General features: G+C 43.1%; 1 protein-coding gene across 1 annotated transcript in view; it reads left to right on the forward strand.

The window, feature by feature from the left end:
• Window positions 1–5,068, forward strand: part of LOC106728931 — a 44,832-nt gene extending 39,764 nt beyond the window's left edge. Inside the window, exon 4 of the mRNA XM_032481904.1 lies at window positions 4,940–5,068. Coding sequence (XP_032337795.1) covers window positions 4,940–4,954 — 15 coding nt within the window. The 3' untranslated portion in view covers window positions 4,955–5,068. The remainder of the gene's footprint in view (window positions 1–4,939) is intronic.
• Window positions 5,069–10,920: the final 5,852 nt, after the last annotated feature.

Below are 10,920 nucleotides of genomic sequence, written 5' to 3' on the forward strand. Positions count from 1 at the left end.
AGGACAGAGCCCTAACGGAGACTGGAATGCTGTTATCAAAGGACTTGCTTCCAGCAGGGAGCTCTAACTCCACCCCACATTGGCTTGGCTCAAAGAAATTTCCTAATTCAAAAATAAAGCTGCTTTTTTTTTTTTTTTTTTACTGTTTTCCATGATCTGAGCTTAGCCGAGTGATGTTTTCATGCTCAGCTGACCTGATGATTGTCCAATGATCAGTTTGAAAGCCAGCAGAGTATGGATTTTCTATCATCAAGTAAAGGGCCAGTTGGGCAGGGTCCTGGGGCTGCCATAGCTCAGTGCTGCAAACTGGGTGGCTCCACACAGCAGAAATTTATTCTCTCAGTTGTGGAGGCCAGAAGTCTGGCATCAAGGTGTCGGCAGGGCTGTGCTCCTCCGAAGGCTCCAGGGGAGAGCCCCTCCTTGCCTCTTCCGGCTTCTCTCCAGAACTGTGAAGAATCAGTTTCTATTGTTTCTAAGCCACCCGTCTGTGGTACTTCTGTTGTAGCAGCCCATGCGGAGTGAGAGAGAAAATCTGTACGATCTCGTCTTCCCTTATACATTTTAATTACATCTGCAAAGACCCTATTTCCAAACAAGGTCACTTTCCCAGATTTCGGATAGACATGCGTTTGAGGGGACATTATTCAACCCAGGCCAGGCAGAGAATGGCGCTGGCTCCTCGGAGTGGGTGATGAAGTCAACTTTAAATACAAAAAAAAAAAAAAAAAAACAAACCAAAAAACCTGGAATTCATTGTGAAGGAAGCTCCGGGACTTTTGTTTTCTGACTAAATGCCTTTGAAAAGTGCTCGGATTGTATAACTGGGCAAAACAGGTGCCATCAAGTTCTTGGACTAGTAAGTCAAGACTTAGCTTTTAGGGAGTCTAATACCGAGTCAGTTGAAGTAGCTTTGCCACGAAGGAAAAAAAATAGATTTTTCTTTGGTGAGTTCTGCAGGGCATTCCTGGACCTCAGTATGCCATTTGTCTCAGCGTGTTGTCCCCTGGCTTCAGGCCTATGTTTGTCTCCATTCAGCCCCTTCTCACCTTCCTTTTCCCAAATCTAGAACCGACAATCCCTTGAGTTACTTTAAGAGAAGAAAACAAGGGGCGTGGTCTCTAAGGGAGGTTGAGAAGGAGAACAGGAACTCGGAAACATGATGTGTTTGTCTCTCTCTCGGGCTTTTATGCTCCCTCGGGACTAAGTTACGGAGACGTGGTTCCCAGGCTGACCCACCGGCAGGGCCCGCAGAGAATTTGCTGGGTGTCAACTCAGGTATCTTTTCCTCATTTCATGTCACACAGCAGTCATAGGGAGAAATGCAGTTGGGCTTGATTTTAACATGGCTTTTAATTTTTCCTGATGCAGGTCTGGCTGGCAGGGCTAGGGGTGGTGTTCCGAGCCATGTGGACAAGGGCCAGTGGACCAGGGTCACTGAAAGCCATGCTAAAAGTGGACTTTATTCAGGAGGCTGCTCCCTCTCAAACTGGGCTCTCAGACCACCTACATCAGAATCCCTTGTGGGTGCGTGGTAAAAATGGAATTCCTGAGCTCCACCCACACCTTCCAAACCAAAATTCCGGGAGTGGCTCAGAAGTTTGCCCTTTTTTTGTCAGCACCCTGGGGGATTCTTGGGCAAACTAAAATTTGAGAGCTACTGCTGTAGATTATGTGGAGCCTGGAAGCAGACTTGGGTTTTAGCAAGAGTATTTTGATATTGTAGGAAGGGAATGAAGCTAGAAGGCTGTTTCAGAATCCAGCATTTTAGGAAACACATACTTATGCTTACTACATGCTATGCACTATTTTAGTTGCTCTAGAAACATAACAACCCTAGGAATAAGTTCTGTTATTACCTCCACATTCTGGAGGGGGAAACTGAGGCAGAGAAACTCGCCCAAGGTCATATAGCGGCGTGACGTCAGGGCACAGGTCTACAACTACTATGCTCTGCTGAGATGTAAGGATGCGGTCACTTACCGGCGGGGAACTCAAGGAAGGAGAATCACGTACAACCCAGAGGATGATGGAACCATTAACCAGAACTGAATGTGAAGATGTGCTGAGTTTTAGGTACTTCTGTGGCCAGTACCTCCCCTGTTACTGGTGAGCTCTTTGAAAGACAGGATACTGAAGTCACTCACAGCTTCCAAAACGGAGCACTTGTCAGACTGCACGGGCATGAGCCTCAAAACTAGGGGGTCAAGATTCTGGAATCAGCTCTGTCAATAAGCTGCTGTGTGGTGAGTTTCTCCATCAGTAAAATGCAAGTGCTGGACAGGTGATGTTTCTTCCTCTGTAACACGGGCAAGTCTGCAGGGTTTCGAAACTCCAGTGGGCGCCGTCCACTTGAATTTCTCAAAGATAATGTGAACACTGGTGCCTGGGATTGTACAGGATGGGATTATTAAAGAGGGGGATGACCGTACCTGCTGGGGAATTCAATGAGTTAATAATATTGGTAAAGCGTTTGGGTCACACCTGGGATATGCAAGTGTTGGTTCTTATTGTTATTATTATCTCTAAATTTCTTCCAGCTGGAATATCTAGTGCCTGAGATCCTTTGAAATAGAGAAAAATACCCCACCGCCACCAGAAATAGAGAAAGTGAATTTGAACTTGAAGGACAAGACAGTCTATAGGCAGACTATTTTCTCTCTTAAGTGGTTTGTTCCTTCTACCCGGTTATGTCTACTGAATTCCTTTGGCCCCCTCTCTAGCATCTTCTTCCCTGGAAACTCCCACGTCCAGGTGAGTGAGGAAAGCCCAGGTGTTGGCAGAGGCTGACTTGACCAGCACCTTCTCTGTCTGTCTCTGTCTCTATAGAGGATCCAAGTCATCTGTGGACAACACATTCCCTGGTGAAGGCTGCTTTGCCTAATGTTCAGGACTCACTGCTGAGATGTCTGAACATAGTTGCACGAAGTGTGGAGCAATAGTGTGGTGTTCTCAAACTACTTCTGCATAATGATTCGATAAGGAAATCTAGATGAAAGGAAATATTTTCTGCTCTTCCTAAACGTTAATCAAGCAAAACCCTTTCCTGAGGATGAGCTCATATATCAGTTTGGAAATGGTGTCTTCTGAGGAATTTCAAGAAATTCAGTTTCTTATTTTTCATTCATTCATTCATTCATTCCATCAACCAACTTTTATTGTTTATTGACTACATGCCAAGCATACATTACATGTCAATGACCCTGTGCACTATTTATGTAGATTTGGAGTCAGAAGACTGGTTTTAAAATCCTCTACAACCCACTAACTTTGCCAGCTCCTCAGGGTTCTATCCTGCCTCACAGGGACGTGGTTATGGTCCACTGACTTTGTATACATTATGGATGTCATATGTAAACAGATGTCAATATCAGGACACAAGAATGTGCTGGTGGGACAAACCTTAACTTTGTGGATAACCATGGAATTCTTGCTGACTAACACCACACTTAAATGACTTCTCTCACAGGAGAGAGCCTGTGTTATTGTAGTGGGAAAGCAGCCTTTAGGCCACTTGCTTTATCTCTGGGCATGAATTAAACCTTTAAAACCCTTTGGGAGAGCTGCGATGCTTCACTTCCTATACAATTTGCCAAGTCAGTAATCCTCTAAGGCCATGTGACTTCCAATATTTTTCACCAACCGGTCATCACCTCCCAATTTTTATACCTCAATGAATATTTCCTTATATCACATCATCATAATACACCTGCTAGTCTGCAGGAAAAAATCTTCCTTCTCACCTCCTCGAAAAGCCAGCGTGAAAGGAAAGAGACAAGGGTGGGTAACAGAACATTTCAGGTCTATTTGGGCATGGGCTTTGATGATTTGGCCAAAATTCTAGCTCATCAGTGGCAGAATAGGAGGAAGGTCAGTGTCCCTCTTGGGCTATTCTGCTTCTCAGTCATGCCCTTGGTTAGTCCATAAAGTATTGAGTTTGAAAAAGTGACATCTGACCACCCCATTCACAAGTCCCTAAGGCAGCTCTCGGAAGTGGTCAGAAGGCACTGGCCACTCTTGAGGACCTTGTGAAAATCTCAATTTCACACCCATTCTGCTCATTCGTGAAACCCTCAGACTTCTGTTTGGAGCATAACACAGGTCAATTTTCTGGACCACTATGGACCCAACCACTGTTTACATCTGTACTGCCTAGGACGGCAGCCACTAGCCACATGTGGATACTGAGCACCAGACATGGCATAGTCACCAGGGCCTGAAAACTTAATGCAAAAATAGGAGTGTAAAATATCTCATTAATAATTTCTAAATATTGATGACATATTAACATGATAATTTGAATATATTGATAAATAGATAAAGTACATTTTAAAATTAATTCTTGTTTTAAAAATATAGTTGACATTATGTTAGTTTCAGGTGTACCACATAGTGATTTGACATTTGCACCCATTATGAAATGATCACCACCATAAGTCTAGTAACTGTCTGTCTCCATGCATGGTTATTGTAATATTATTGCCCATATTCTTCATGCTGTACATTACATCCCCTTGGCTTATTTATTTTCTAACTGGAGATTTGGACCTCTTTACCCCCTTCCCCTATTTCATCCAAAGCCCCGCTCCTCTGCCCTCTGGCAACCACTCATTTGTCCTCTGTATCTATGAGCCTGTTTTCATTTTGTTTTGTTTGTTTTGTTTTTTAGATTCCACACGTAAATGAGATCATGCAGTCTTTGTCTTTCTCTGACTTAATTCACTGAGCATAATACCCTCTAGATCCATCCATGTTGTCACAAATGGCAAGATTTCATTTGTTTAATGGCTTCCTGCGACCATCTAGCTAGACCTCAAAGAGAGCCGTGAACGTTCCTCCCTCATGTTGCCTCTGTCTGACATCAGCGTGTTTTCCAGTCCCTTGTCCATAGTGTACACTCCTGTTTCCTCTTCTAGTGACAGTCCTCTTTGTTGTCTGACAGATGATGATGATTTAAGAAGCAGTAGCTTCAGAGAACCGGCGTTGTGGAAGTCTGAGAGAAGGGCTGACCCCAAGGTTTCATCCCCTCGTCCATGTAAAAGCACACCACATCTTTTTCTCTGTCTAAAATTCTTTCAATAAACTCATTTGAATGAAAGATAAAGTCATGAATATGAGATTCTGAACATGTTTATTGGTAAAAAGCATTTCATTTCCTAGAAAATTGATTTCTGTTAGCCAGTGGGGGTAAGGGTAACCCACAGATCAGAAAGGAGAACGCTGGGCCAGATGACCTTGAGAATGTCCTTCCAGCTCTAAGAGCAAGTCTGTAAATCCCTGTCCCAGGGTTTTATCCACTCTGGGTGGGAGCTATCTCAGGGCTGGAGAGAGCACATGCATCAGTTAGAGCTCGGGGAGGAAGCCTCATCTGCACAGACATTTGTCCTCTAGAAACAGAGTTAAGGTCAATTCCTTTGCCAAGAAGCAACAAACTGCCTTCTCAACTGGGTCAGTAGAATAGGAGTTAAAGGCCTCAAGTGAAATCAAGTCTCCTCGGAGAGACTTTCTGAACTTTCGGAACATGCGTCGATAAACTGGCCTGGACCCAGAATTCACTGAAGGGAGGAGAAACACGAAAGACTATGATAGACCTGAGGATTACGTTATTGGCTCTCCCTACAACAGCTGTCTGGCAAGTGTTACACTGCGTCTGAGATTATTTTAGAAACTTTGTCTTGAAGAAGCACACGTAGAAAGAACACCAGACAGATCTGCTTTCATTTTTTTTTTGTCACAGAATAAGAATTGGAAGGATGTCTGTACTTTTAGTGAGATCATCCCAGCGATGGTCTTGTGATTTTTTGAAACTTAAATCATGTCACATCTAATAAATTTACAGCCAGGTGTGGTTACGGCAATGAGTTGATACCAAGGGCTGCTGAGGTCTTCCTCCTCGTCTTCCTGTTCCTTTGCCTCATTATCATGGCAAATAGAATCTTCAAAAGATGTATAAAACCCGAGAATTTTGCCAAGTATCCTTACCCATTCTAAATGAAATACCTATTCAGTGGTAAAATGATAAATGATATCTGCTTTCCTAAATTTCTTTTCAGGCCTCATTTTCTGCCCAAATGTCGTATTTTCAGGACTTAGTGAAACAGACTATGCTAGAGAGAAAGAAAAGAAAGAAATGGTACCGTGAGGGGTGGAATAAGAATTACAGCAAGATGGTGATCAGAGTATAACAAAACTCAGTGTAGCTCCTGGGGTGTATACTTTTGGGGGGTGAGTGAGAAGCTGGTCTAGCATGAACCCCTCACCATGTTCTTGCTCACATCAGAATTCCAGGTGAAGGAGCCATTTGTCGATGTGTATCATTTACATCAATGGAGTGTCTGAACTCTTGACTTGTAAACACGCGACTCACAGCCATTACCTGCAGATGCCACCTGAGCGGTTCTAATGATGAAGTTTGGGGGTGTGTATGTGTGTGTGTTGGTTACTTTACACACTAATTATGGGGAGTTTTTGTGGCTAATCTGGAAATCAAACCATAATTTGTAACATGATTTCCACATTCTAAATAATAATTTATATAAGAACTTTTGGAACAGAGCAGGATAGTGAGTTGGGGACATCCTGTTCCGCTTGGAGAGAATGGAGGGTCAGTGCAGCTTCCTGTGGAATGCTGTGGAAACCTTCCACACATTCCCCAGACACGCCATTTCTTTGAAAAGAAGAACTGAAACAGCTAAGATGGACACATGTAGGGAACGCTGGTTGTCTGCAGACTTCATTTACTCTTCGCAAAGGAAATGGGTATGTGCTGACTGCATGTCTCCCCTTATTCACAGCCTGCCTTTGCTTTCTCTTCTGCCTTCTCTGGGTTATACTAAGCTAAATCATATGTTCACTAGGTGTTGTAGATTTCCTAAAGTCTGCAAGAAAAATAGACTTACTGATCGACCCAGACAATGATGAGTGCATTAAGACCACGAGGGAGGAAGGAAGGGAAGGAAGAAGGAAGGGAGGGCAAACCAGTCATTGGTAGACAAGAAGAGACATACCCTGCATGGTAATTCATTGGAAATTCATCATTTAGTGGAAGGCAGTAGAGACCAGGGGAGAATCCAACACAGGAAGGCATTGTTTTGTGTGGTGGCGAGCTGGTGCTGCTTTTATTCATCTTTATTCATCTGATGAGAACACATTCATTTCTGATGATTCCCCTTTTGAAGAAAACCAGCATTCATATTACAAAATTAAATTAAAAAAACACAAACCTTAAAGTGTTCTTTTAGATGGGAACCATCTTAATACCCTTCAGTGTTTTGTTTTTCAGAACTGTTTTTTTGTTGTTGTTGGCTGGGTCAAACTTAAAGGTAAAATGAAAGAGCCATTGCCAACTGTAAACGACTACCAATTATCAATTTAAACTAGGATAACAGGACCAGTTTATAGACATTGCATGCAAGTCTTTCCAGCCCTGCAGAAAGGCCACCTCAGCAGGCAGGTTACTGCCCTGCCCTGTGATACCTCCCTTGAGGGAAGGAGCCTATTTCCTGGAAGAAGTGATCAAAAAATGCTTAGTATTCACTACTTTGACTTGTTTGTATCTGAATTTCTTCATTAAATTTTTTAATTTTGCAATGATTCCGTACTTACACAAAAGTTGCAAAAAAAAATACCCCACCTTTTTTCTGGAGTCTGAATACTTTAGTGTGTAATTTCTACAAACAAGGAAATTCCCTTACATAATATAATGCAACCATCAAAACAAGGAAACTAACATTGACACATTGCTACCATCTAATCCTCAGATGCCACTCAAGTTTTGACAATCAAATAATGTTTGTTATAACAAAAGGACCCCATTCAGGCTTACCTGTTGCACGTAGCTGTCATGTTTCTTAAGTCCCTTCCTTCAGAATGGTGCCTTCATCTTTACCTGACTTGCATGGCTTTGATACTGTTGAATACCGCCTTCTGATTACTTTGTAGAGTGTCCCTCAGCTGGCATTTGTCTGATATTTCCTCTTGATTTGTCATTGTAAAATTACTTTTTCTCTTTGTAATTAGTAAGAGTTTTGTGTGGAAGTACTCTGAAACTCTGCAAATTTCTCATTTCTTAAACTTTCACCTACTAGTTTTAACATCTACTGAAGTTTCTCAGATGATTGACTTATTACTACGATGGTTGTTAAATGGTAATTTTTCAAATTCCATCATTTCTTCATTTATTGATTGGCATGTTACTGTAAGAAAAAGCTTCCTTGCCTCTTTTTCTTTGAGCAGGGACTTACAGATTTCTGTCTTAATGATTGCAATATATTACTGTCACTATTTATTTTGTTAAATAGATTGTTCCAGATTTGACCTGCAGGAGGGCTTCCCAGCTGACTTCTGTGTCTTTTTTTCATATATCCTCATCTTCCTTGGGAAGGCCGTGAGTCTTGTGAATGGTAGCTCTGCTGAGCTCGACAGAAAGGGGACTGTTCTTAGAGTCTGAAGACCTGAGCCGCAGTCTCCTTGGCTTCTTTCATTCCTAGCTGGGTATCCTTGGGAGAGTGGCTCTTCTGCTTGAAGGCTGTAAATGGGGGTAATCAATACCTATATTATGTGTAATATCTATGTGAGCTGAATTAAATCTGTATAAAAGGAAGCCTAATATTGATCTTATTAATCATGAAATGTAGTACTCATAAAAATTTCATTGCATTTGAAAACAATCTAGTTAGATTTTCCTGGGTCTGTATGAGGATTTTCCGAGAACATTGTAGAAAAATCAAACAAGTTACTTTTAGCCAATTACTTTCAAAAGCAAAAATTATAAAAGAGCCATGAAAAAAATTTTAAATAAAAATGATATTTGAGTGGGTGGGTATAGCTCACTGGTAGAGTACATGCTTAGCATGCATGAGGTCTTGTGTTCAATCCCCAGTATCTCCACTAGAAAAATTTCTTTGATGTGGGATGTATATGTATTTTAAGATGTTTAAAGTGATATGAGGTGGGAACCCCAAACTAGGAGAATTGAGGGCTTATGAAAGACTTAAGCCAGCTAGACCAGTGAGATAGTGAGCTGCTTGTTCCTGGGGTGGAAGGTGGGTAATATCACAGAGGCTGGACAGCCAGAGTTTTGTGGACCCAGAAGTGCCTTTCTGTGATTGTGAGCAGATGGTACCCCACTCTGGGCCTCAGGGTCCTCCATAAAACCAAAAATAAATATGCAAAAATTCTTTAACCTCTTAAACCTCTAAAAACTGTCTGAAGACGTTGGACTATGTGATCTCTCTCCATCCTCAAGACTCTAAAATGCTATGGACCATCCCCTGAGCTTTGATTCCAGGAGCTATTTATTTTGAGCATCAGTTTCTGCAGAGCCCATAATCAAGGATTCAACTTCTCTCACTGCTGCTGTCTTCCTCGGAGAGGAAATAGACGGGTTGGGCTTTGTGAGCTGGCATCTCCCCTCTTTAAACATAACCGAGGCCCCGCCCTAGGGACTGGGCAGAAAGAGAGGCTTTCCTCCTAATCCATTAGTATACTGGTTTGTAGTTCCTGCCCTTCAGTGTTATATCAAAGGGAGGACCTCATGAGAAAGGATATTTTGCTAAGGAGGAGTATTAGTTTCCCATGGTTGTCGTAACTAATTAGCACAAACTGGGTGGCTGAAAATAATGGTAATTTATTTTCTCACAGTTCTGGAGGCTAAAAGTCCAAACTCAAGATGTTAGCAGGGCTGGAGGCTCCGTGCAAAAGCTCTAGGGGAGAGTCTTCCCTTGCCTCTTTTAGCTTCCAGTGGCTCCCTGTGTTCTTTGGTTTGTGGCTGCATCACTCCTGGCTCTTAGCTGAGCGCTAGAGGGTTGGGTGATGGTGGATAGAGAGGGCACTGTGAACAGTGTCAGGGAGAGGGAAGGATGGAGAGAGTGAGGAGTGTGCACTTAACCCCTTCTGATCATCAGCAGCCCTGTAGGTTAGTGAGGGCCATTCTGAGCACCCATCTCTCTTCCTTGCCAAAGGAGAGTGCTGTATCAGTCATTTAGGCTTGATTCTGCTGCAGTCACAAACACTCCAAAATCTCAGTGGCTCACACAACAAACATTTCTTCGTGTACTCGCCTTAGGTCTCTGATAGGTTGACAGCAGGACCGCTCCAGGTCACCTTCATTTGGGGACCAGGCTGATGCTGATGGAGTGGTGGATTGGGAATATGGCTGGCCAGTCTTGTAGCAGAGAGATAAGAGTGTGTGATAAAAACCTTGAGCTGGTGCTTGAATCTACTGCCTGGAAGTGACGGTGCCATTCCTGCTCATTTCACTGGCCAGGACAAACCACATGGCCAAGTCTGATGTCGATGAGGAAGAGAAAGATCATCTCTTCCCAGGGAGGGGTGGTGAAAGTTTATGAGCCACAGTAAGGCAAGCCTCAGGTGCCATGGGAAGAGCCCTTCTATCTGCTGAAAAGCTGTGTAGCTTCCTCTACTGCTTCCCACATGGAAGACTGCTGCTCATCCAGGCTTTCTTGAAACGCTTAGTATTCAATTCTCCAAGGATTGTGCTGTCTGCATGTTTTGGCTGTACCCTACTCCCCTACTCTTTATCCTGTACTGTCCAGGACTCCCACCCCTCCTCATTCCCCACCTCCTAGGAAAAAAACATCGAGTTATAGTTTCATGCCATTCTCTGGGAGAAGAGCTCCTGTTGGGACTAGGCTTTCCAAACATAATCTACTCTGAGCGTCTCAAGCATAGTTATTTTCACAGCAGCCGTGGGAAGAACACTTTGCTCCTTCCTCTGTTTGCAGAGGCTCTCAGACTCTCGCCCTGAAGCCACAGATGGAATCATCCATGGATCCCAAGAGTCTTCAACTATTAAGGCAGAAGAAGCCTTAGACAGGTAGAGTGCAGCTTCCATGCACCCAGTGGTCCAGAGATGAACTGCCAGTGTTCTGTAAGTTCCCTAAATGGTAAGTAAAACTGTGT

The sequence above is a fragment of the Camelus ferus genome, chromosome 1 (assembly GCF_009834535.1).
Source record: "Camelus ferus isolate YT-003-E chromosome 1, BCGSAC_Cfer_1.0, whole genome shotgun sequence".
Classification (NCBI taxonomy): domain Eukaryota; kingdom Metazoa; phylum Chordata; class Mammalia; order Artiodactyla; family Camelidae; genus Camelus; species Camelus ferus.